Here is a 26,240-nt window from a genome sequence, read left to right as displayed (position 1 = left end):
CAAATACTCATAATTGATTTATTTGAAGGGAGATATCCTAATCTCTATGACTGTATGTGTAATGTTGGGAGTGAAACAGTTCTTCCAGATGTTGTCCAGTGCAACTCCTGTAGCCGAAAAGCTATATTTAAAAACAAATAAACAGGATATTGCACTCAACTTATGATAAGACATTTACTCCTCCTTTCCTTTGCTTCTTTTTGGAATCTTTTTCCCCTGCTTTTCTCCAGATGTGCTTTCTGTTCAGACAAGGCAGCTGGGAGTCGTTACCTCAGTGCATCATGAACACAAACACATGGTCGTGCACACATCGCGCACACGTATGGTCGAGTCCAACTTATGCAAAACTTATGTCATTACCAGTGAATTTCAGTAGAAAAGGGGAGCTGCTGAGGTCTGGGAATAAGACAATAGAGAAAAGGTCCAATCCAAAAGCCTTGCCACAGCTTGCCACAGGAAGGAGGAAATTGAGTTTCAGAAAACCTACAGAGGAGCCAAGACAAATTTCTACAGAACTGTCCCACACATACAAACACACAGACAAATCACACAAATCACACGATATACATGCACACATACTGTAAATGATGCACAGAAACATGCTTTACAATACAAGTGGGAATGCCTATGTACATGTATGCACACAAACACACATACACACACACACACACACATGCATGCATGTAGGAAACGGTCAGATAAGTGCAGCTTTGGCTCAGAATCTTCAAAAATTACTTTGACACACACAAACACACACACAGTGAATATCAAAACAGTTAAGCAGTTCCACTGAAATTCTGCTGTAGTCTGACTATTAAGTTTTGATATAAAACATCTGTTGAACCACACAACGGACGAGAATTTAACATTTGGATGTCCATGTATGGCATATTTCTGCACCTCCACCATTTCACTGAAAACATTTTCACAGATTTCTGGTGATACACCCCTGACCCCTGAAAGAAGAATGCTTTTCTTCCTTCAATGGGGTGCTCAAAGGTCATGATTACCTGCAGCACATCAGCACTGGAGATGGTAAAGAGTTGGTGTTTTTTGCTGAAGGGCAACTTGGCAAGCAGATACTTGCAGATGTGATAGCTTGGACGTCTGTTTAGGGGACAGTCTTTCCACTATACTGTCATGCTCAAAGCTGCACTCAAAGATGACAGAATTAGTGTAGAGTTAAAGAAAGTTTCAGTTTCTTTTTCCAGTTTCTTGTCTTGCATCAGTATGGCATTATACTCGCAGTGATAGTTCTGACATGCTGAAGTTGACTGTGGTTCCCATTTTTGATCATTTCACTCTGGACCAAAGTAATGGGCCAATATTGTCGTCCCTTAAGCCACATTTCAAGCATGGCCAAAACTGTGCACACAACTAATACAGCAGGTGTAAAGATCTAATGGATGCTCGAAACAGACTGAACAGCCATTATGAGGTTTGCATCCATTTTCTCTTTTTACTCCTTTGTAGCAATGTTACTTCATCCCAGATCTTAGCACTGTTGGTGAATAAAATGTTACCATAGCTCATAACTGAGACTATGGTACCATTTAACTGTAGTTTATATCCAACAAGTTGACAGCTGTGCTAGTGGCTCTCCGCTTAGCCATCATGACGTTTTACGCTAACTGCTAATGTCAGCATGCGAACATATTCACACTTAGTGTAATAAGCTGTCAAGCTAATTAGGACTGAACACAAAGTCAGCTAAGCTTATCTGCATATGATTTCATTAGTTTTGTAGGCCTTTAATCATGAGTATAAGACAAATAACATTTTGGCCTGATGGTGATGCTAGATAAAAGATCAGATTCGGCCTGAGTACCTCTGGACCAATTTCATGGCAATCCATCCAACAGTTGTCAAGACTATGTCACCCGAAGAATATGAGCCTGGTGGTGCAAGAGGAAAGGTCAGGGGGTCACCTAAGTGATTATGATTCATTCCCTGGTAGCAGTGAATATCTGTACAAACTATCATGGCAATCTATCAGTATTTCAGATATTTTAGTCTCGACCAAGTGGCCAACTGATCAACATAATATTCCACTGCTGCTACACCACTGTGTTTGCGTCAAAATTTAGCATAAAGAATGGAAGCACACTGCAAAATTTCAAAAATACTACAAGAAATGGTTCCAGTAAGTAACTCCTTAACCACAAAACCAGAACTTGTAATTTTCACGTGTTCGTTTCAAAACAAATGAGTTATGTGTTAGTGGACTTGTTTTCTCATTTCTAGAACATTAAATGTAAATCCCTGGAATGAAAGTCATTCATTTTATTTTTGTAGTTTTTATGATTAACGTTTGTGTAAGTCTCCAGGAGATGAATGTGAGTCAATGCAATGTCCCCTAAAGTGATGAAAACACGACTGTGTGTGCAGACAAAAGTGAGCTGAGACACTTTGGTGTAGCAACCTTTATTGAAGGAGCTTTTACAACACTACTGAGGTGTATCCTCAGGTAAAAATATCTTCTTTAACAACATCGGTAGAGACTGATACACTGGGACTAATAGCACCACAGGTAATAACAACAGAACAGCCACTCTGAAGGTGTACACCTTTACAGTTGAGGGGATCTTAATGGTGTGTGTGTGTGTGTGTGTGTTTCCGTGGGGTGACTGATGGCATCTTTTTTTTCAGCCTTCAACCATGACAGATGTTTTCCTACTTCACTAATGAAGTACAAAGTTGTGTGTATGTGTGTTTGACATAGTTGTCTGTGGTGGGCACAGACAATTAAGAACAAGTTTCTGTCTTTGATATTTGAACCAGACACTCCAGCAGAACAACCACTGAAGGCTACACATAAAAAAACATAAAAAATCACCTCCATGCCTATACATGTAAAAGTTGGACACATCATGCACAGGCCCACGCACACACAAACAGATACACATACAGCTTGGACAGAATAGTACATGTTGAATCCAGCTGTCCTGTTCTCATTAGAAGCAGGTGAAGTGCTGACAGGTTTTGTTTGAGAGCCTGCCTGCTGTCACATCCTGTTTTCCCTGTTGGTTTGGTGATCTAATGGAGCTTTCAAGTGATGTCGGGTTTGAGTTTTCTCCAGTTCAGTAATATATCATGATTTTGTAATTTTCAAGCTATATGCAAAAAAAAAGGAAAAAAGATAAGCCATAAAAGCCAGACATGAGCCAGCCTTCCAGTCACTGCAGCAAGCAATCGCCAAAGAGTGTATTCGTTTTGAACTCACAGCCGTGGTTGGTTCACTTACGGGGTTTTTTTTGTGCAAAATTTTGATAGGTCAAGCATTGCTGACATGAGTATATTGTACCACAATTGAATCCCAAAATTTCCTGATTTGATCATCAACTAACATGTTCAATTCATTTCAATGCCTTTATTGTCATTACACAGCAGTACAACGAAATTGTGTGTCATGTTCATGTGAAACTTCAGAAAACTCTGGTAAATCCGACACCACTTGAAAGAGTGGTAAGAGCTACAAAAGCCCACTACAATCCTTCAAATAGTGGAAGCTCTGGTCCTTGAGAGACAAGACAGTATAGCCTCGATCAGCATTTTCAATCCACACTGGTCCAGACTAGCTAATACTGAGTTGAAATCAGCTAAATGCAGTTGAAAGCTGGAAGTATGTTTAGATGTGTTACTGATGGCTCTCAAGAACCGGAGCAAGTACTTTTGCTATGGGATGAGTTTACCCTGAATTTTGCCTCCCAGGCAGCAGTTCCTCCAGATTGTGTTCTGTTACATCTTCTTAAATTCTAAAGTGGGTTAGGTTAGCACCATCATTAGATTTATAATGAGCCGAGCACACACACAGCTTGAGATGGACTGCCTTTGAGGCCTAACTCAGGGTAGAAAAGTCCCACAGTTATTTCATGAAGATATTTCCTTTTTCCTGCCACACAATCATTTGTCGTTCTGTGACAATTCTTTACAAAAAAGTACTCAAATGCAGTGTATGGTAAATGAGTGAGACTGAATATTCATAATGGGACTAAAAATCTAAAGCGTGTTGGTCCTCTTATTTGGAGCTATCTAAGGGAATGGACACCCTTCGGGAGACGGTTTGGTAGAAGACCCCACGAAGCAGAGATGGGTAGTCTGGGACACGGAACAGGTGGCGCTGGGCATAGGTGTTGTCATCCCGCCGTCCCCTGCTCACTAGTGTGAGCAGATTAACCTCATTGACCTGGCTGCCAACTGTGATGACAAAGAGCTCCACCCCAGCTTCTGCTAACTCACGAACACGCTTCTCCAGCACAGCCTCAGTGACGCCCTGCGACCGGCCGTCAGAGAACAGCACCAGCTTCCTCCTGCTTCCTGATGCGTCCCCACGACCAGGTAAATTCTTAATGGCAAAGTCCATGGCATCCAACACGTTAGTGCCGTCATTTTGGAAGGCTGCCTTTTCAATGCGATTAGACAGCAGGGTAAAATTGGAGGTCAGCCCCTGCTCCATTCTGGCGGTGCGACTGTACTGGCCCACAGCCACCCTGACAGTGGCACCCCTCTCTCTCTGAGCACTCAGGAAACGTCCAGCTAACCGGTCCACAAAGGTCTTACTCAGCTCAAAGTTCTTCTGACCGACGCTGGCTGAGCTGTCCATCATCATCAGAATGTCACTGCTTTGACGGAAGGCGACTGCAACACACACAAACGGGCACAGTAATGCTGATCAGTAATTGATTTGAGTGATACTGTAATGACTGATTACAGAGCTAGCTAATAAAAAATAAAACGCACAAAATATATTTATACATTTTAAATTACTGTATAGATTCACATTTATAAAGATGTTAGCAAAGACATAAATGACAAACTGGATCAACAGCAGTATGATGGGGTAAAAAACAGACTTACTGGGGCATTTGTAGTCTGGGCACTTCTTTTCTGAATGAGAGAATAACAGGGATTATATCGGTTTATTTCTATTCAGCTGATGAAAATAACCACTGATGTGTGTGTGCATGTATGTGCGTTGATCTGTGTGTGTGTGTGTGTGTGTATGTGTGTGTTTGTAGTACCTTTACAGATTGAAGCTGTGAGTTCTTGTAGGAAAGTGTCATTTAGCAACTCTGCAAAGTTATTCCGGACGAAGGAAAAGCCTGGTTTAGGGTCATTCTTACACACCATTTCGTCAATCTGCTCTGGGTTGGGTTGACGGCCTGAATAGTCAATCACTCCTACACCGCCCACCTGTAGATGAAGAGATCTCAGGTTAGCTTGTACATCCGGTTTTCAGTTAAAAGGTCTAAGAGTGAATTCAAAGAGTATGGCATTAAAAAAACAATGACAAGAAAACAGATCTTGGTTTAATAAAATTAGACACTAAGCAAACAAAACACATGTCCTGCATCCCCATACAGTTTACTGTGTCTGCTGCAATGTACTCACTCGGATGTTATTACCACAGAGTACGGTGAGGGGAATTTTGTCCCTGTCAGTATTGGAGCGTCCATCGGTGAGCACAATAACAACTCGATTGTCGATTCTCATTCGGCTAATTGTGTTTGTCAGAGCATATTCAAGGGCCTCGCCAGTGTACGTGGCCTCAGCCAGCCATTGCAGTTCTCTCACTTTCCTGCACACAAACACACACAGATATAGATGTTTGGTGACACATCTTTTTTTTCTTCCCAAAATTATTATTACTTTTTGGGCATTTTTGCCTTTATTTGAAATTAGCTGGCATAGAGGCCAACAGAAAACAAGGAGGGGCAGAGAGGGGAATGACATGCAACAAAGGACCCTTGCCGGAGGGTTGAACCAGGGATGTTGCGAATATATGGCATGCCCAGTAGTTTGCTAGTAGTAGTAGTAGTAGTCTGCTACAAAAGTGCTCCACTGACACATCTTCTTAACAAAATTAATGACAATTCTCCAGCATTCACAAATAAAGCTTGTTTTAATTGGAGAATTCATATCTGTTTCATTGACTATTAGTTATCGGTCCAGGTTGTATTTTAGCCTAAATGGTTGGCCTCAGTACAAACTGCTAAAATATGCCTACGGTTAAAATTCTTGTTAGCTAGAAAGCTATATCAGCAATCACAGCACCATTCAAAAGTCTGTGTTTTGTTTAGATTTTAAAGAGAAAATTAACAACTTCAAGATGCTGTGCATGGGTCTTGGCTCGGCTCTTGTTGGTCAAGAAATATGTAGATATGTAGAAATTAGCCTAGCTTAGCATAAAGCGAAAAACAGCTAGCCTGGCTCTTTTCAGGGCGGAAAAATATACGTACAAATATCTCTAAAGCTCACTAATTAACGTGCCCTTTATACCTAAATACGGACTGCCATAATGCAGTGCCATGGTTCTACAGTAGCCTAGAACGGACAAACCAAATACTGGCTCTAGAGTGGACCTTTCATGTTTTTCACAACCACCATAGGTTCCCCTACACACCTGGAAAGGGGGAAGAATTATTTGTTTGTTTTTTTTACCATCTGCAACCTTCCTAAATCCTACAAATTTGACATTTAATGCACAGATTGATCATCTAACTTGGAAAGAAAGATGATATGTATATTTCCCACATTTTAACCTATTTATTTAAACCACATTGTTTCATTTTCTATTCACAAAAGTTCTAAATACATAAGATATAAAGTAAAGAAAACACCTTAAGTAATGTTGGGAAGTACTTCAGATAGAGCTACGCTAACTAAATCCACTTGCCTGCCGACATTGTGCTAAGCTAGGCTGAACATGCCTTAGGTGGTACTTGATGGTGTTTTAATTGATCCTCTCAATCTCTATAAGACAACAAACATAACAAGAGTGCTAGTAAGTTAATTGACTGACTACAAAACCAAAACACTGCATTAGTTCTTTCCAAAGTGTGCATAGTTTTGTGAGGGTGTAACCTGTAACTGAACCACTGAATCAAACCTCAACAGTAGTGGTGATGCTGATTCATCACCACTGTCAAAGAGCAGGGCAGAGGAAACGCAGGCAGGACTCTGGGTGCACTTACTGTTTAAAGTCCGTGAGGGAAGTAGCGTCGCGGCCCAGCTCTACAGCCTCTTGGGCTTTTGATCCACTGTACTGGACTATACTCAATCTGGACTCGTTACCTGCAAACTAGAAAAGAAAAACATAGCATGGTGACTGTGTGTTTTTGTCTGTGTGTTATGTCTACCAACATATGTTTTCTTCTGTCAACAGCTCTGCGTCCCACCCATCCTGACTAATTATATCCAGACTGGAAGAGGAGAGTCATTGGAGAGGCATAAAAGCAAGTTCCAAATCCCAAGACAAAATCTTTCATTCACACTTTCTATTTTTAGGTCTGTTTTCAGGGCAGCATACCATCTCAGAAAAACTGTTTTCCCAAAACGTTTGGTTTCAAATGGAATAAAAAATGCAATCTACCTTGTAAAGGTCAAACATCAGTCATTCGTCAGAGGTTAAGAAAAGGTGGATGATTATGAAATAAAGTGTAGTTACCTTGACCCTCTGGTCTTTGACCAGTCTGTCGATGACAGTGACAACAAATTCTTTGGCAATAGCAAAGTTTGTGCTGCCAATACTCTCTGAGCTGTCCACGACGAACGCCAGGTCCAGAGTTGCACATTTACAATCTGAAGACAAACGAAACGCACACATATAAACAAAATTGCAAAGGATAACTAGCCATGGAGTATGAGAAACAATTATGAGGATAACGGTGTGTCAGATTGGGTATAAACTTACCACAACAAGCTGTGACGTGGTTTGAAAAGGATGGGGGAAAAACACACACAAATCAGAACTTAGTTAATTAACTGCAGAAAAAAACAACATAACCTGTGTAACCCTCAAATTCTTTGGGTTTTGATTACATGTTTGGCTAATCAGGCACTGAGGTGAAAAGGGCAGTTTTTAACGCAGAGTACAAGTGATTGCATTTGTATGTGTTTCTGAGTGAGTGTAACTTACAACAGAGCTTCATGATGATATCCAGAATTTCACATTCCTGAAGAGAGGGATAGAGTACATATTACAGTACGGCACTGCACTGTTATATCACATTATATAACTGTCTAACACAACACACAACCAGGTCTTAGACAGCGTGTGACACTGTCAAGCTGCTACAAAAGAAAGAAAGTAAAAGAAAACATGACAATGATGATATTTTACTTAGAAGACTGCGAGGTGAAAGGCTGAGGGTTTTTGTGTTCAGGAAATTAGATGTGTGGCTTTGGACTAAACTTACAGTATCGGTTTCAGATTCAAAACTAGCACAGCCTGAAGGGGGAATTAAGTCTGTGCTGCTCAGCCGTCCTGTCCTGTGGCTAAAATGAGGGTGAGGTTTAGATTAAATGGACTGATTCAAGCTTTTTTTATACTTACATCAGTTCCTGCTGGTCCAGGAGGCCCAGGAAGTCCCTAAAGAGAAAGGGTTAGGGTTAGGGTTATGGTTAGATGCAAGATAAAAGATATGCAGAAAGATTGATTTATTCCCCTGATGTTTGTGTATATGTGTTTGTATTTTCCAAAAAACTGGCCACATCAAAGTTTATCTGAACTGACTTCTAGATGATAGAACTAATACTGGAAGACTCTTTTCATTTTAACTGGACAAAAAGCAGTGATTCTTTGGAAAACCATCACTACTTGGACTGCAACCCAGAATCCCTCAATCCCTAACCCACATCCGCACCCACGCATTTATGTGCCCTGCTATCTTCCTGCAACAACATGTGAATCTTTCAAAAGTTTGTTGCCACGGCATTTTGTTTTTTTTGCTCGGCTGTGGAACCATCTGTTTTGTTTTAAAGGACATAAAACTCAGTTTGAGAGCATTCTTTTCTGTAACAAAGACGCCAGGCGCACATGCACACACACACACACACACACACACACACACACACACACACACACACACACACACACACACACACACACACACACACACACATGAGGATGAGAAAGAGAGAGAGACAGCCGTTAATTGTAGATGAGAGAAACTGTTTCAAGAACACATATGATGCAAACTGTTGACGCAGCAGTTACAAAAGCCAGAGGAGAAGCCGAGAGAAGAGGGGTGGAGGTGGAGGAGGAGTAGAGACAAAGTGAGGAGAGTGTGAAAGGTTAAGAGTTCTAGATTTAGAGAACATGCCTTCAAACATACACTTATATTTATATCCGATCTTTGTTCATCTTTTCACATGATCCAACACCACAAGCTTTCACATGCCAGTTGGTAAAAAGGATGGGAAATTACACCATATTTCCGATCTACAGTGAGCCAAACTCAGGGATGCCATTTTTTGTCTTTGCATGCGGTTTGTTGTTATATTAAATGGTGAGAATAGCTAGGCGTAGCTCTTTAACTGGAAGTCTATGGGACTCTGCTCATAAAGTCAACCACAGTAAGCTAAATGGCTATGTCAGTGCTAACATGAAGATGTTAAGAAGGTATAATGTTTACTATACTCACTATCTTAGTTTAGCTTGTTAGCATGCTAAAACTTGATAGAAAGTAGAGCTGACATTGACCAGAAATAGTGTATTAGTCAATCGTTTTGCAGGCATTGGAAATTTCGACTTGATGGTATTAGTTAAAAGATTCCCAAATGTGAAAAAAGGCGAGGGGGGACAAATTGAGGGGAGACATGACTGTCTGTAAATTTCATGGCAATCAATCCAATAGTTATAGATATTTCAGTCTGGAACAAAGTGGAATGATCAACAGATCAACAGAGCCATGCTGTTAGACCAACCTTCGCACTGGGTGACATGTTGTTATCCAAAAAATGAGATCCCAGTAGATCTCACACACCATTCACTCACTAGTGTACCAAATATGTGGGTGAAAATAAATTACTTTGAATTAAATAGAGATTTACTAACATAAAATGATTGACCCCTGTATGCTATAATAGTATACATAGTGTTATAGTGCAGTAATACTACAGTGTCCAGTTGTTTTAGGAAAGTATTGAGCCTTTGTTGACTTATGTCTTCAGCAAATATGAGCAGGGTGAGGTCTGAGTGCCACAGTTTGGCTGGGGCAGTAGGAAATGTTTTAGAGAGGGATAAACATGTTATATATTTTGAAATTTTCTTGCAATTTGCTAACAATAAATGACCCCAAACTATGTATGAGTGTGAGTGTATTAGTGGTGTGGGGAGAGGAGTACTTTGCATGTGTAGACACGTGCAGTCCCTCTAATGTCTAATGTCTCAACTTGCACACCACACACATGTAGACAAGCCTCAAACATACAGACACACACACACACACACACACACACACACACACACACACACACACACACACACACACACAACATCAGATGGTGCCCTGGCTCCAAGGTATTCTTACTGGGTTGCCCTCGCGTCCTCTGTGACCTTTGGCCCCTTTAGCTCCTTTTTGTCCTGGGATGTTGTTCTGTGAAAAGAGAAACAAAATAAAGATTGTGAGAGAGGCCCACACCCTTTACAGTTTATAAATAGTGCAAATTACAGGATGTAGATGTGCTACAGTTACACAGATAACTAAGATGTTTTATGCAGTAACTATGCTGAAAGCTATAAAGATCAATCACAGTCAGGGTGTAAAATGCAATCATTTTTCATGGCAAGATGACAGCTTTGTCTCCTGTAGGTATGTTACAAATGAGTAAATCTTCATATGACTGCAGATGGATGGCCCAGCTATGTGCATGTGCTGCTTTTCTTTTCATCTTTTGAAAAACGCTTTGCATTTACACATATCCCATCAAGGATTTGATGAAAAACTCATTACCACCATTAATAATAATATGAAATAAATTTCATATCAAACTGTTTCTGTATGGGAGCAGATACTGTGAAAAAAGCAAAGGTCCTAATATGGAGCCGTGTGGTATCCCCACAGAAAAGAATATTACAGTTAGACAGTGTTACTATTAGATGACAGCGTGTTCAGTAGAGATGTAGTTAAAATCTCACAGTAAGCATTTTTTAAGTCACAATTCCATCAATAGCAATTGTATGGTGATACAAAAAAGCTTTTTGCTGTTCTGGTGAGCAGATACTACCTTTCAGAGTTGTACCAATGATGAATTACAATGTTGTTATAACGTGATCTAATGATCTCCAATACTGACCATTTTTGGGACAAAGGGTTAGGGTTAGGGTTAAAAAATCCTAAAATGAATTAGATAGAAGCTTAGTGGAGATTATTACTGTAGTGTCAGGAATTTTGCTTTGTTTTTATTTTAACAGGTCAGTTTAGATCAGATTAGGTTATAACCTCTGGCTACAGAGCAGCCATGAGTTGTAATTAGAGGTAGCCTCATTTATGGATGAGTGCCACTCTTACATGTAGGTCCAAGAATGTAGATTTGGTTTCAGATGTGGGCCAAATTAAAGTGAAGTCAGTGAAAGTAAGTGAGAGTAGTGTCTGTAGGCTTTCCTGTCAGGCAACGCCAACAACCCTCAGGTCGAGCAGTTTGTATGCAGTCTGGGGGGGGGGGGGAGTTTGCTTAGCACTAGCTGCAAAACTCACATCTGCTCTTAAAGTTTATTAGTGTGAGCATGTGGTAAAGTCAACTCAGGTGACCATATGAACATTTTTGTTAACTCCTCTCATCTAATTTCTCTCATCTGCACTACGGTAGCTGGATAGTTCAGCAACACTGTTTAGTATCAAATCCCTTTTTTTTTAAATTATTGTCAATATTTTACGATACTGTGATCCACAAATAATACTTTGATCCTGAAATGATCCTTTAGAGGTGGTATCATCAAAACATTCTCAACAGGTTCAGTCATTTTGAGAAAAAACTCAAAATCCATTTCCAAACCATCTTAAGGTCCAGTGTAGCCCTCTCTGGCCAACCATCTGCCTCAACAATGCAGCTGCAGAGAAAGGGAACAGCCAAGGCTGTTGTGCAGCTGCTGCACTGTTGCATATCTGATTTCTGTGAGAGTATGGTCTAGATTGTGGAAGCGTGAAGGATAAAGAGCTTATATCAATTTAAGAAAATTATCTCATCTTTAAGCTCCATGTTCCACAGATACTTGTGCACTTTAAAGGAGTGTGGCCATCTTAAATTGAAAAAGACTTCAAATTCCTCTGAAATTAAGAGCAGATACCACCCTTATTGACATTTTGCTCCAGAAACTATTTTAAGCAGCCTGAAAACACATGTGCACAGAGGCTTTTTCTTCTTTTTTTCTTTGGAAAGAGCTGTATGATTCTCTACAACAAAGAATGTTTACTCTAACAATGCTTAATCTGAAGGATTGTCAAATCCCAAAGATCATCACCTTAGCCAATAATATCCACACAACCCCTCTGCAGAGAGACTGACACTGTAAAGCCACAAGTTGAGTTGCAGGTCATATCTGCACTGCTGCTACATAGCCATTTATAGGCCTACCTACAGCTGACAGATATGAAAGAGAGGAAGAGAGACAGTAATGTCAACCACCTGGCTTTTTAGACAAATGCACGCATACACATGCGCTTCCAATTACTGCACGTTCTCAACTTCAAACACTCAGATCTATAGAACATGGGCCATATCATCCACAGTCAAATACACACTCAAACACACTTCCAGACCTTGATTTTATGACGTCATATTTGACTACTCATAGCCAGATGTGGCTGTTGGACCTCAGTGAATATATTACCATTCCCAAGAGTGTCAACTAAAAAAATAAGTTGAATGGGTGAAGTTAAAAGGTCTGAGTATGTCTCCACCTTTATCTTCTCTGACACACCCCTGTCTAAGCCCTCCTATGCCCTCTAGCTAGAGAAAGTACAGACAAACAAGGTACGTGCCTGTACAGTGTGAAATATTTAAGCAATTTAAAACAGAAATCCAGTTGTTCAAAAATCACTATCTGGTTATTTGTATTATACTTGTTACCAGTTTGATGTCGCATAATTCCTTCCACTGTACTGTCCAAAGCAATGAAAGTATAAAACTGGGAAACAAATAAGTAATTGTTCAGAGATAAATATGTTACAGCCTGTTAAAAAGTGAAATGAGATGAAGGGTCGCCTCTGAGGACAAGTGGAATGTTGTGGAATTCATTTTTTCCTATTGAGATAGACAAAATATGGCATCTTATTATGTATTTCTATAAAGGACTTAGTCATGGACTGATACGTGGAGCAGCAGCTGTGGAAAGATTAGCGATATTGTGTTTAAAGCATTAGTTAATCATTTGGATTGATACCACTCTCAAACTTATGTGTTAAATATAAAGCTACAGCCAGGGGACAGTTAGCTTAGTTTAGGGGAAACAACTAGCTAACAGCAGCTAGCTAAAACTCACTAATTAACACAAATTACATCTGGTTTATTGTTAAAAAAAAAAAAAGTTTTACAGGCTTTAAGTGCTGGCCAAGAAACAGTCTGGCACATAACAGCCCTAAAGCCCCAACTTGTCAGTTTTTGTATGGATTAAATGAGATAATTTGTTTATTTGAGTGATTTAGATGTGCTGTCAAATTTTGGACAGAGCCTGTGTTTCCAGTCTTCAAGCTAAGCTAAGCTAACTGTCTGCTGATAGTAGTCATATGTTTACCAGACAGATTAGAGAGAGGTATCAATCTACTTGTTCAAATCTTGGCAAGACAGTGAAAATCTTCTGTAAAAAGTACTTGAAGCGAACACACTCATAGTTAGATTACAAATACACGACTAGAAAATATAAAAGAGGAGCTCATTTGAGGACAGTAAGGGTCATTTTTGGATGTTTAACCCATTTCCTAAAAATCCCATTTGCATTCCTTCCAAACATTTTGTAAAGCATGCAGAGTCTAAATGAAACAGCAAACTTTACAAGCTTGAAATCAAGATTTTTTGAAGACTGCAAAACAGTTTCTTCCACAGCGACTTGTTTACACATATATGTCTGCATATGAGATGTGTGAAAAAAACAATGCTTTATAATCAAGCTGAGGTTTATGCTCCATTAACTCAGCTGTGGAGTAAGTTACATAAGTTATAAAATGTTTCCTGTGTGCTGTTCTTACTACTCAAGGACAAACTAAAAGTGGAAAAAAGTAAACATTTAACCAACTGTGTGAAGTATACTTGGAAAGCATGTGTTTCATCCTGCTCTGTGCTAACACAAAGTCTTTGATTAGTTGTAAACTGATCTGACACTCTACAGCTGAAGCTTACAGTGTGTGACTCGTCGTGAAGAAAAAAGGGTCAGGGTGCACTGATGTACGGATGACAGAAAAGTACAAACATGTGCAGAAATGTTTATGTCATAAAACACGAACCTTGGAAATCCAATAATTATAATGTAAACACGACCAAGTTGAACCAGGGGTTAAAGGGTTAAAGTGGCACGCTACATTGGACACGCATGATCACTGTTGCCACACACGCGCACGCACGTATGCACGCACGTATGTACGCACATTCACGCACATTCACACACACACACACACACACACACTAAAAGACTAATGCCCCTTCATCATTGCTGCTCATTTCCTGGTATCCTTGACAACGAAATATACACAGCTGCATCAGCTCAAAACCCTCTTCCCCAATGACACACACACACACACACACACACACACACACTGTGTTCACATCTACTAAAGAAAGCATTTACAGCTGCATAACAGAAGGCCAGTGTGAGAACGATGGAATAAGAGCAGTAAAGAATTTCCAACAAGCTAATACAGAAAAGCAAAAGAAAGACTGAAATTGAAAGACGAAAAAGTATTATTATATATTATTACAAGTGCTACAAGAGACCAATAAAAAAGATAAATGGAAATGGACCAAAAAAGCGAGACATGTGACTCACATCCTGTCAGTGCTCTCCGCCAAGAAAGGATTTAGGAAAGATAAAATGAGATCAAGAATGAGGAGCAACTCCAAAAAGGAGACAAGACAGAGGCAGACTCACATCAGAGCCTGGATCGCCAGGATCGCCGTCATCTCCTTTGGGTCCAGGGGTTCCCTTTCCACCCTGAAGGTTGCACAGCAAATGTTAGAGGTCAGGAGGGCACATGTGCATGACAATTTATTTTACACAGTTGGAAGTGAACTCATATTCACCTTTAATGTCAAAACTTTACATGCATAGTACTAGGTAGACCTGAAATACTTCCCAAATTTAAAAAGAAAAAAAAATCTAAAGATAACTTACTGGCTCACCAGGGTCTCCGCGTGCACCGGGGTAACCCTAAAAAAAGAAAAAAGCTTTAGAATTAACTGATTTTGGACACTGGACAAAGTAAGTCATACATGACATGCATGAACTACTAGCACATACCTGGAAACCAGGGCAACCTGCTGTACCGTTTCCTGGGGCACCATCATCTCCCTGTAATGAAGAAGGTCATGCTTTTACAGATCCACACACATACAAACACAAACCTCATGGCAGGGCTTATGATGGATGGCACACATCCGTCCCTCTCCCCCTTTCCCCCTCTGTCTCCCTCTTACCAGCTCCCCCATCTGTCCTCTGTCTCCTGGAGCTCCTTTGATTCCTCTTTGTCCTTTGGGTCCCTGGGAAACAAAAGGAATGATGAGATGAGAAACATATGAAATGTGACAGGACATGTGCTTGTTGAAAAAATATGGATGCTGCCAAAAGATTATGGCTGAGTGTGTGTGTTAGTGAACTTAATATGAACAAAAACTACAACAGTCTAAATGCAGCAGTAGGACGTCTAACTGGTTATGTAACGCTTTAATCTGTTACAGGCCCAGGTTAGCTTGTTTCCTAGATTGTGTGATAATGAATGTCCAGTCATTACAAAGGTACTTACTGTAATGATTGTTTACAGTTATACATGATTAATGGTAATAACAGCGTTTTGACTGCAGACGATATGTTAAACTGTGCATTTATATAGATTTTGGAGCTCATCAGGGGATTACAATGCAAAGTTCTCCTGTGCTCCTGTGAATAAGGCTTCAAAATATTATGCATGTAAACCTATCAGTAGTCAAGTGGAAGTGTATTTCTATGTCCTGTTGGACTCACCTCTGGTCCAGGTATGCCTTCATCTCCTCTGTGGCCAGGAAGCCCATCCCTGCCAGCCTCGCCCTGGAAAACAACAGCAGTGTTAAAATATCCATACAGACCGTGTTTTATAATATAACAACAGTCACATAAAGTTGTCTCTGCTGAATAAAAACCTGGAAATGGACAACCAACATAGAGAACATTGGACCATCTTCTTTGTATTCTATTCATACTCCATGCTAAACGTGTATACACTGCTAAAAAAAGCCCATGTTTTTAACAGAAATATGATCATGTTTACTGTCAGCATTCAACAACTACAGCTCCCATGAGTCTTTGGCACAGGCAAACTGTCAAAACCTGATATAGTGAAAATAGAGGATTGACTATAATTTTCCACCAAGCCAAAAAGCAGCGTTTTATTGTCCTCTCTGGTTTAAACATTACAGTGTGTGGTGTTGTACCTGTAACCACACCCAAAAGTGATGTCACAGTGTACTGACACGCCCTGAAGTACACTAATACATCATTGCAGCAAAGTGAGAAATTACAGCACAGCTAGATTTTCAGCTTTGGAAGGGTGACAGTGTTCTTGCTACATGCTAAGTAAAGTTCAAGATGTTTAAACACATCTTCCATTAGCATGATGCAGTATAGCTTCACATTAGCTGCCTGTTTTGAAGTTGACATTTGTTTTTAATCTGTTAACGGAACACTGAGACATTTTAAAAGAAACACTTGTTTGTAATTTCAATGAATTCATAACAGAGACTGAGCCAATTGGCGCAAATATTGGACACAGGAAGACAATGTTAGGTTTTAGCTTCAATAAAAGTGAAAAATACACATTCCACACCTCCACTGCACTATGATTTACTTGATGTGTTTTGTGTATTTAATACATAAGTTACAGAAAGAGAAAACAAAGCGCTGCAGGTTACAGGAGGAGTTAGCTTTAGCATTTGTCACCATAGTGAAGTCAACGATTTCTAACACTCTTCAGCTGACGGTGTTGGAGTAGGAGGCATATGTCACTTTTTTTAGGCGTTTCCTCTGTTTCCAGTCATTGCTAACATAGGCTAGATCAAACTGTACTGCCCTTCTCATTTGCATCTGGGAAAGTCAGCAAATACTTAAAATATACTAATACTCAAAATGTCACAGTGCTCCTTTAAATACAAGCTAACTTTGACAAAAAGGATATCACGAAAAAATATTGCTAATATATAAAGTGCTGCATAATAATAGTAGTAATGAGTGCAAACAATGTACAGCACACAAATGCATATGAGCATACAGTTTTTCCCTGAGTAATTGAGGTAGGCCCAACATGTCAGTTGTTCCATGTTTTCTGTACTACTTGGTTCCCTACTATTCATTCAGCTATGATGGGGAAAGGAGGTAGCACAATAGAACCATTGAAAGTTTTGACATCACAGAAGTTACCACAACTAATGCTTGTAACGTATTATTATTATTACACTGCCTGGTGCCTTATTAAGAAAGCCATACTGAGGTTTTGGCTGAAGCAGACGGAGAGAAGGACTGAGTCAGAGGGGAAAGAGTGAGTGCTGATGTTCCCAGGAGGAGTAAGTAACTGAGAATGAGAGAGGGGAGATGGAGCATGCAGGAGTGGGCAGCACTCTGGGGATCCAGCCAGGTTTGCCTCTGACTAAGCTTCTTCCAAGTGTACTCCCCCTCAACATGAAATATGGATGCGCGTGCACATATGCGCCTAGAAGTTCCCCCTTCAACTGGAAAAAAGGATGCTTCCAGTGAAAAAAGTGGGTGGTTTGTATTTGGGGCTGTGTTACATCCTGAAACACTAACAAACAGGTTTAGAAAGAGTGGAACTGCACAGACTGTAGCTCCTGTATGTGTGTATGTGTGTCTTACAGGGTCTCCGTTGGGGCCAGCTGAGCCCTCCCTCCCCTGCTCTCCACGGGGTCCTGGGTCTCCCTGGCAAGGAAAGAATAAATGTGTAAAAAAACCTAAAGGCATTCAAGACAGTAACAATAGACAAGTATGGCGGACTGAGCCAAGTTTAAAACAAAGTTAGAGCAATAGGAGTATGTCTGGAATAATATTGTGAAAACAGTATGATTCCATTGAGGTCACTTCCAGTTCACCTATTTCCTATGAATCCAATAAAAATTCCCATGAATTTCTGAGGAGTTGCTGAAATCAGAGAGCTCCCTAAAAAAGGTGAATCCCCCTTCATTCTTCCTCTTTATCCTCATCATCACTTACTGGATCTCCTCTTGGTCCTCTGTTCCCCCGGGAACCCTGCTCTCCCTTTCCTCCAACTGCTCCCTACAAAGGATTTCAAATGATGTTAACACATAATTTGGCAGCTCAAGCTCAAAACTTAAAACAAATATTTATCCTATACTTACTGGGTCTCCGCGAGGTCCATCTCTTCCTGGTGGACCCTGAAACACACACACACACACACACACACACACACACACACACACACACAACATGATATGAGAAGGGCCATTGAAGGTCATGAAGATTTCTGGCATTGTCCAGGACCTTTATCACTTACATCATCACCACGCTCTCCTTTGTCCCCATTGTTTCCAGGAACGCCCCGCTCACCCTGTCATGACACAGACATTGCTTCTTGTTACACTTAAACATACCCCTCATACAGGTGTCTGTTTTTTGTCATGGTTCTCCCTGCATTGATTTACCTGAGGTCCCATTGGGCCATCTTTTCCAGGTCTTCCTGGTAAGCCAGACTCTCCAGGGTCTCCCTGGATTAAACACACAATGACTTTTTACAGAGCACCAAAATGAGATTTTAAATCTTGAACAGCACAAGTATTTTCTTAATATCCTACTTTTCCGCCTTTCAGTCCATAACCACCAGCATCTCCCTTTGGTCCAGGTTCTCCCTGCTGGCCCTGGAAATAGAAGACACACAGACAGTTTCATTACATGACCATAAGCAGCTGAAGTCATAACATTCAGTCTGGGGCCACTATGCATGTACGTGTTTGTTTACAGTATGACTATATGGCTTCATTTAAACAATCTGACATCAGAGAATGTAAACAAAGTGGTGATTAAAGAACCAGGGGCCTCAGTCTGACTGCCAAGGGGCTCCAGACACAGGGCGTGATGTTGGTCAGGGACGCACCAAGAAAGACATTCCTAAACACACAATAGTAGCTAATGGCTAATATGTAAACAATGTTGCTGAGCCTCAAGGCGGATACAGAAACAACTCGTCTAAACGCGTCTGTAGTCAAGAGAGATATTGGGACACAAATATGAAAGAAACAGTGTGTGTGTGTGTGTGTGATTAACATCTGCACATCTGACTGGCTGTATTTGCAGTCCTTAAGCATGATGTCATTGTCAAAGAGTGTGTTAACATCTAGCGATGGATTTGTATCTGGTTGTGATTCAAACTGAGACCTTTGTGTGGGTGGAGTCATGAAGGTAGTGACGTAAGCCATAACATGGGGATGTTTCTGTGATTGAGATGTACACAACTCACATCTGACCCTGGAGAACCTTTACAGCCGGGAAGCCCAGGGAAACCAGCTTCACCCTAATGAGGAAAACCAGATAAACATGTAAGAAAATATGTTCAACAATTCCATCACATTAACAACAAGGAAACAACCAAATAGCCAGAGTTGGGGTTGTTGGAGGATGTTTCAGTATTGTAACTCACCTTGCGTCCGTCGATTCCATCATTTCCTCTTAGACCTTTTTCTCCCTGAGAAAGAGGGACAGGTAGATAAGATAGAGAGAGTGAGTGATGGAGGGTAGAAGTGATGGAGGAAGAAGTGAAACATTAAATTTCAGAGCAACCACAGATGACACAACATCACTGTAAAGATCAGACATTCAGGAACAGCTCACCTTGTAACCTTTGTGTCCTCTTTCACCCTGCAGAAAACACACACGACATCAGTCAGCCATGTCCATCAATTATTCTGGAATATACTGGATCTTATTAAAGTAAACTTTTTGTATTTGTGCCTTCTGATAGTACCTTATCTCCTCGGATACCACGGTCTCCCTGGAAACAGAAACACACAGATCAGACTCATTTTGACATAAAGCATACTTGTTGATAAGATAATGATCATCATTAGGTACACAACCAACAAATAAGAAATGAGCTCTCAGCGTGCATCAGTTTGACTAAGCTAAAGCTAAAAAAGGCAGATAAACTGGATGTAGGAAAGTTTACCATCCTTTCAATCCCAGTATGACACAGTGGTGTATCATCCTTTACTTGCAGCTTGATGTATTATTGTTGCTACAGATTAATCCATTTAGCACTCACTGAGTGGAGGATACTACTTATGGTTAGTAGTTAGCTGTGACTCTCTTGTCTCAGGTGAACTTTACCTTCATTCCACTGTAACCAATAGGACCAGGATCTCCAATGTTGCCCTGTAAAATAGTGACAGAAATCAAAATTCATCTGAATAACACGTCCATCAAGTCTCTGTGATGAATCAAAGGAGACATGACGGTGTGAAAGAGGCAGTCGTGGTTGGATGGAAAAAGCCACTTACCGGGTTACCAACATCTCCTTTCTCTCCTGGCATCCCTGGTCTACCTGTTTCTCCCTACAGAGACATAAGAGAACACAGGTCTGAATGAGAACCATCTCTTCTGCAACTTAATGCATTTCAACATGCTATGTTTCTGACATAAGCTGTATTCATGTTGTGTCATCACACCTTGGCGCCAGGGTCTCCATGTGGTCCAACGCTTCCATCTGGGGCCTGCAGGAGAAGCATCAAAACACAGCCAATGATGTCATTGCTCAAAAACAAAGGAACTGAGATGCTGGTGAAGTAAAATTGGGATACTTACATGGCAGTCGAAAGAGCAGCACTGAAAAAAGAAAAGAGAGATTATGAGCACTTCACATAGTATCTATGTATAATGTATGAATAGTAGTATATGTAATCATGTATGACCTATGAAAAGTGAAGTAACTTGCATATTTTGTGCTGTCAAGTTCAATACTTAAATAATTAGCTAATGGTTACTGGAATCATCTAAACTTACAAAGTAACATATTTAAGCATCAAGTGACAGTAGTATATGTCAAATATTTAAGATAAAATAAAATGAATGTAATTTTGTTGGAGACACAAACATAAGCAAGATTCTGAATATCGCAGCCATCGCAATTAGCTTTTTATGTGATTATTTCAGCTTCCTGTTGCTAACCGCTCCTTGTTTCCTGAGTATGAGAGAGTTTTGCAGAGTTCACATGGCAGCAGAGACCAGCGGAGCCAGCACATAACAACAAAAGACGATCAAATATCTTAAAAAAAATTATGTGAATATTATTGTAACTGGATTTGAGTATGATTTATTGAACCAAATAAACAACTTTGGTCACCACCAAGTAATAAACATTGTTAAGTGGTGACATTTGGTTTGTAACACACTTTTAAGCCATGGCCTTGAGCCAGGATACAACAATTTATCCTAATTCAAACAATTCAATTCTGTTAAAAAAAACAACAGACAGATGAACTCTTCAAACTGCCAGAAATGTTTTAGGCTGTGGTAAAAGGGAATCTCAACTTTTTGGATGTATGATACATCTGCAGCAAGCAATCAGTTTACTTTCAAAGAGAGCTTAAAAAGACATACCACATCCTTTGTCTCGTTTGTCTGAAAAGAAGGAGAGAAAAAAAACACAGGTTAGCTTCAAACAGACATTGCTGAGGATAAAGAGATGAGAGGAGAGGAGAGACGAGAGGAGAGGAGAGGAGAGACGAGAGGAGAGGAGAGGAGAGACGAGAGGAGAGGAGAGGAGAGAAGAGAAGAAGAGAGGAGAGGAGAAGTGGACACATACAATCATGTTAAGGATGGTGTGAATGGTTCCGATGTGGTCGGATCTGCGTTCATCAGCAGCAGTGAAGTTCTGTCTGTAGGACATGTCGGTAGCAATAATTCTCAGTCTGGCATCCTGGTGAGACATAAGGCATAAACATCATCACCTAGTGTCCTGAAAATAACACCAACAATACACTTTTTGCTGAACTGGAATAGATGACCAATTACCTCTAATGATCTCTAAAACATTATTTCAATGACATTTTGTTTTTTTGTTTTTAAAGGATTTGTTTAAAGATTGCAGACACTAAACTAAACTTACACAAATGAGACAAAAAGAAAAAAGAAGAAACAAATACAGTTTAATTCATAAATATCAGCAACCAATAGCTACACACAGTGAAAGTGAAATTATTAGCGTCTTCAGAATGAATGAATTATATTGAACTGATATTGAATAATATCAATGGTGAGTCAGATATGGGGGGGGGGGGGGGGGGTTCAGTTATGGCTTGTCTTGAACTTTCAGCCACTTAAAGATAAAGATTATAGCTGATTTATGTAGATGAGTGGCAGAACACACAACATTGATGATCAGATCCTGACAGATCCAGAGTTAATGAAGTTACTGCTGCTGTGCCGTGTATGTAAATGAGCACAGCATCTTTCTCAGTTTGGAGACATGCTTATCGTTTTAGCTGCTGTGTGATGCTGCAGCCAGCTGTGGACTACAAACAGAACATGGGTATTGATGTTGATGTGTCCCACAAATATTTAGTGGCACCTGAACGTGATACAATGTTTGCATTTATGGTCTCTGCAGTTTTCATTGTAGATTTGTCTGTGGGCTGAAATGTGGAGAGAAACCTGAAACGTCAGAAACAGCTGTGATCAACAACGCCAAACTTGCCAAATTGTACTTAGCTGAAAAAGCTCATGAATGTGTTTGCGTTGACATATCAGTGCAATATATTTTGTGAATCGGACCTTGAGAAGGGGCATATAGAAGATAGTGATTGCAAATGATGCGCAATTCATGCAGCTATCAGTCTATTGGGTGACTTCCATGTTGCCTCCAAAAACATCTGTTATTTTAAGGCATTGATTGATACTTGATTTGTATTTGATTTTAAATTTCCTTTTTTTTCAAACATCAGGTCACAGAGTTCATCCAGTGTGACTGTTTTATCTTCTTGGCAGCATTCAGGTTTATTGATGTTGATATCAATATTGATATTTTAGGGTTTTAAAAAATACAGTAAGTATATATCAATCAATTTCAATTAATTTTCTTGACATAGCTCATAATATACATTTGAAAAATGTAATAACGTCAACTCAAATTATTATTACTTTTTAACAATGAATGTACTTTGGTGGGTCATTTGAAAGACAAACTGTTTCATGGTTTCAGAATATATACATATACTTTCATGTCCTGCCATTTATCTACTACAAACTGTATAAACTCTACGCAACACACACAGCTTCATGTGTTCAGTTAAATAATGAATATGATCCAGACTCAGATAGTGGATTACAGATTTGTGTGTTTACACTCTTTGAAGTTTTAGACCTTGAAGTGAAGACATTTTTGGAAAGTGAGAACACTTCACTTTACTTCCCTTCGCTTCACCCCATCATTTACATCAGAGCCACACTAAGAAGTAATATCTTCTAAGCAGCGTGGAGAAAAAAAAGGAATTATTACAGTGACCAATGAGTCTTCCGATGTTTATACTGTGTGTGCATATTGCATTAAGATAGTGTAGAAAATGCTGTCCATTAACATTGGGGCATTTAGTTGTGATGGTTTGGGTGCAGTTGAGGGGATGTATGCAAATGAGGGTCGCCACCAAGGATACAAGTATAAACGCGTGTGTGTGTGTGTGTGTGTGTGTGTGTACCTCATGGTCAGGTGAGATGGCGACAGAGAACACTTTCACTCCGTGCTGCCTGGCTTCATTTGCAGCATCCTGCACACCTCCACATGGCTCCTTGTAACCAGTCAGAGGATGGCCATCAGTCACTACCACAATGTACTTGTTCTCATGGTATTGGGAACCCCTGCATGGAGGAACACACCAAAATGTACACTCAGAACACACAATCATCTCTTGCTATCTCTTAATCTGCTAAAGCATGTGTGGGTGTGTTTGCATGTGTGTGTGTGATATTATTACGCGCTGAGAAGCTCGCCAAGGGCCTTCTTGATAGCACAGTCAGTATATGTGCCCTTGCCAATATATGAGATGGCATCAATATCAGCCTTCAGGAGCTGGCGATCTGTGCGCATGTCACTCAGCCCTCGCACAATGACCTGTGTGTCACTGTAGTGCAGCGCTCCTGAGTTCCATGTCACGAAGCGGTCACAATCGTGGCGCCTGTGTAAATAAAGGTATTACAGAGAATTACTTATAATAGTACAGTCAAATCAGTACCATATTTATATGCAATATCAATAATACCAATACCAATAAGGGTTGTTTGTGTGTTTGTGCATGTCTTACTTTTCAGACAGTTCATCTATGAAGCGCTTGGCGAAGTCTTTGATCTGGTTGATGTAAAAGCTGGGAACTTTCTGTCTGAGGGCAACACTTTCAGATGTATCCAGTACGAAGAAAAGGTCAACAGGACACTCTGCTCACAGGACAAACAAACAAACAAATAAACAAAGATGGCTGTCAGCAAATTATGTTACACTCAAATGGAAACCTCTGTTCAAGAATCTGCAAATCCAGAATGCATCTATCTCCATCCATCCTAACAATGCAGGTATTGCAGCTGCAGCACTGGAGGCCTGGAGGCAAACAAGGTGGAGTCTTCTGCAACTTGGTGTGATGGGGCTGCTACATTATTATTAAAAGGATAGATTAATGACAGCTGTGGGCCTGTGTCTGGCTGTTTGCATGTACACTTCCACTCTGTGACTGCTGCAAGGCATTTTGGCAGTGGAGAAGGCCTGAGGTGCCATGAGCTGCTTGGGTTCATGTCCACATTTATCACTTGGGCATCCACGCCAATGGTAGAGCTTACACTACACCCTGTTCATCAGCCAAATGTGTAGGCCTATGTGACAGCCATAAGACCAAACAAGGGCCTGCTCACGGTAGGTTGGGCTATTGTCATCATCTGATGTTAGTTTCAGTTGGTTCTACATCATCTCTGCTGCTGGATTGTGAGGAGTCTTGAACGGGTAACCACCCCCTCTCAAAAAAAGAAACATCTGGATCATCTCTTACAGCGAACATCAGAAGTTCAAGCATTGAACGCCTTTACATGCAACATAATGTTATACACACTCTATATTTAAAAATTATCTTGGCAAATACAAACACAGGCTATATTTCAGCAAACTTACCGTCAAACTTGCGTCTTTGGATCTGCGTTTGACCTCCAGCCAGAACGCACAGCAGCGTTAAGAGACTTCTGAGAGTCTCCATGGTGGAAGTGCGACAAAATTACAAAACTGAAGAAAGTATCACAACACCCCGTTCCCCAAAAAGACCAAAAAACTCGACCTCTTCCTCTCCAAACTTTTTTCGAACGAACTTTAGCTGATCCACCGCTCCGCCGCAATTTGTCCAAGGCGAGACTCAGAGCGCGCAGAGGAGGACCAGAGCGCACGGTGAGGAGGGAAGAGGAAGGAGGAGGAGGAGGAGGGGGAACGAGTTCACGCGCTTTATCTGAGGAGTAGCAGAACACCAGAACGCGCACGAACAAAAAGTTTACACAAAACTTCTAGATATGCCTTCTTCCTTAAAAGGGCTCCACGGGGGAGTACACAGATAGACAGACATGAATAAACAATCAAACTTGCTGACTGTACAGTGTGCGTCAGTGTGCAGAGATACCTTTTTTGTGCAAGAAAAACAAAGGTGCATGAAGAAACCGATGTCTGTGCTTTTAATTATTTCAGAATATTTATATAACATTGATATTTTCGAATAAATTCACGAAGAAAATCAAGAAAGGAGTAGATGCACACTGGATTCATTTGATCTCGCTTTAATGGAAAGCAGCTGACACACATCTTGGATGCATTTTTGCATTCTTTCTCTGTAAAAAGTCTCCCTTTTCCGTGGAAGAAAGGGGCGGGTTAGGAGTTTCAATACATCTGGTTCACTTCGGCGCCCAGACCTGACCTGAACATAAAAACGAAAAAGGCAGCGGGGAGGGAGGATGATGATGATGATGGGTGTTCTTCACTCCCATTTTCCTCTGAAACAGGAGGAGACACAGTGCCATCTAGTGCTTCTTTTTTGACAGATCTTGGAGAAGACTTTGGAAAGGGTGGGTTTTTTATTTCATTTTTTGGAGGGGTGGTTGGGGGTATTTCCATGGAAGAAGGCAATAGAGAGGTGTGGGCGTAGTACAGTGTGTGTTTGGCAAGGGGTAGGTGCACGGTTGCAGTGGACTTATGTATGTGTGTGTGTGTGTGTGTGTGCTCGGACTGTGGGACTGCAGAGGACTG

At 40.5% G+C, this 26,240-nt stretch overlaps 1 protein-coding gene across 1 annotated transcript; it reads right to left on the bottom strand.

The window, feature by feature from the left end:
* Window positions 1-3,132: 3,132 nt before the first annotated feature.
* On the bottom strand, window positions 3,133-25,532 carry col6a1 (collagen, type VI, alpha 1). Its single transcript, XM_053330439.1, has 35 exons — window positions 25,128-25,532; window positions 24,277-24,406; window positions 23,950-24,150; window positions 23,674-23,833; window positions 21,786-21,899; window positions 21,581-21,601; window positions 20,786-20,806; window positions 20,650-20,694; window positions 20,482-20,535; window positions 20,312-20,356; window positions 19,950-19,976; window positions 19,817-19,843; window positions 19,626-19,670; window positions 19,446-19,499; window positions 18,784-18,846; window positions 18,634-18,696; window positions 18,486-18,539; window positions 18,331-18,366; window positions 18,185-18,247; window positions 17,831-17,893; window positions 15,953-16,015; window positions 15,409-15,471; window positions 15,233-15,283; window positions 15,107-15,142; window positions 14,864-14,926; window positions 10,314-10,379; window positions 8,336-8,371; window positions 7,919-7,955; window positions 7,694-7,702; window positions 7,448-7,581; window positions 6,975-7,081; window positions 5,392-5,578; window positions 5,022-5,193; window positions 4,858-4,887; window positions 3,133-4,638 (listed from the first exon to the last, which is right to left on the bottom strand). Exons 1-35 carry the CDS (start codon window positions 25,207-25,209, stop codon window positions 4,019-4,021), a joined length of 3,042 nt encoding a protein of 1,013 aa, XP_053186414.1. The 5' UTR covers window positions 25,210-25,532; the 3' UTR covers window positions 3,133-4,018.
* Between the last annotated feature and the right edge of the window lie 708 nt (window positions 25,533-26,240).

The sequence above is a fragment of the Scomber japonicus genome, chromosome 12 (genome assembly GCF_027409825.1).
Source record: "Scomber japonicus isolate fScoJap1 chromosome 12, fScoJap1.pri, whole genome shotgun sequence".
In the NCBI taxonomy this organism is placed as follows: domain Eukaryota; kingdom Metazoa; phylum Chordata; class Actinopteri; order Scombriformes; family Scombridae; genus Scomber; species Scomber japonicus.
The sequence above is the reverse complement of the archived record's forward strand: the minus strand, read 5'-3'. Positions and strand labels throughout refer to the sequence as shown.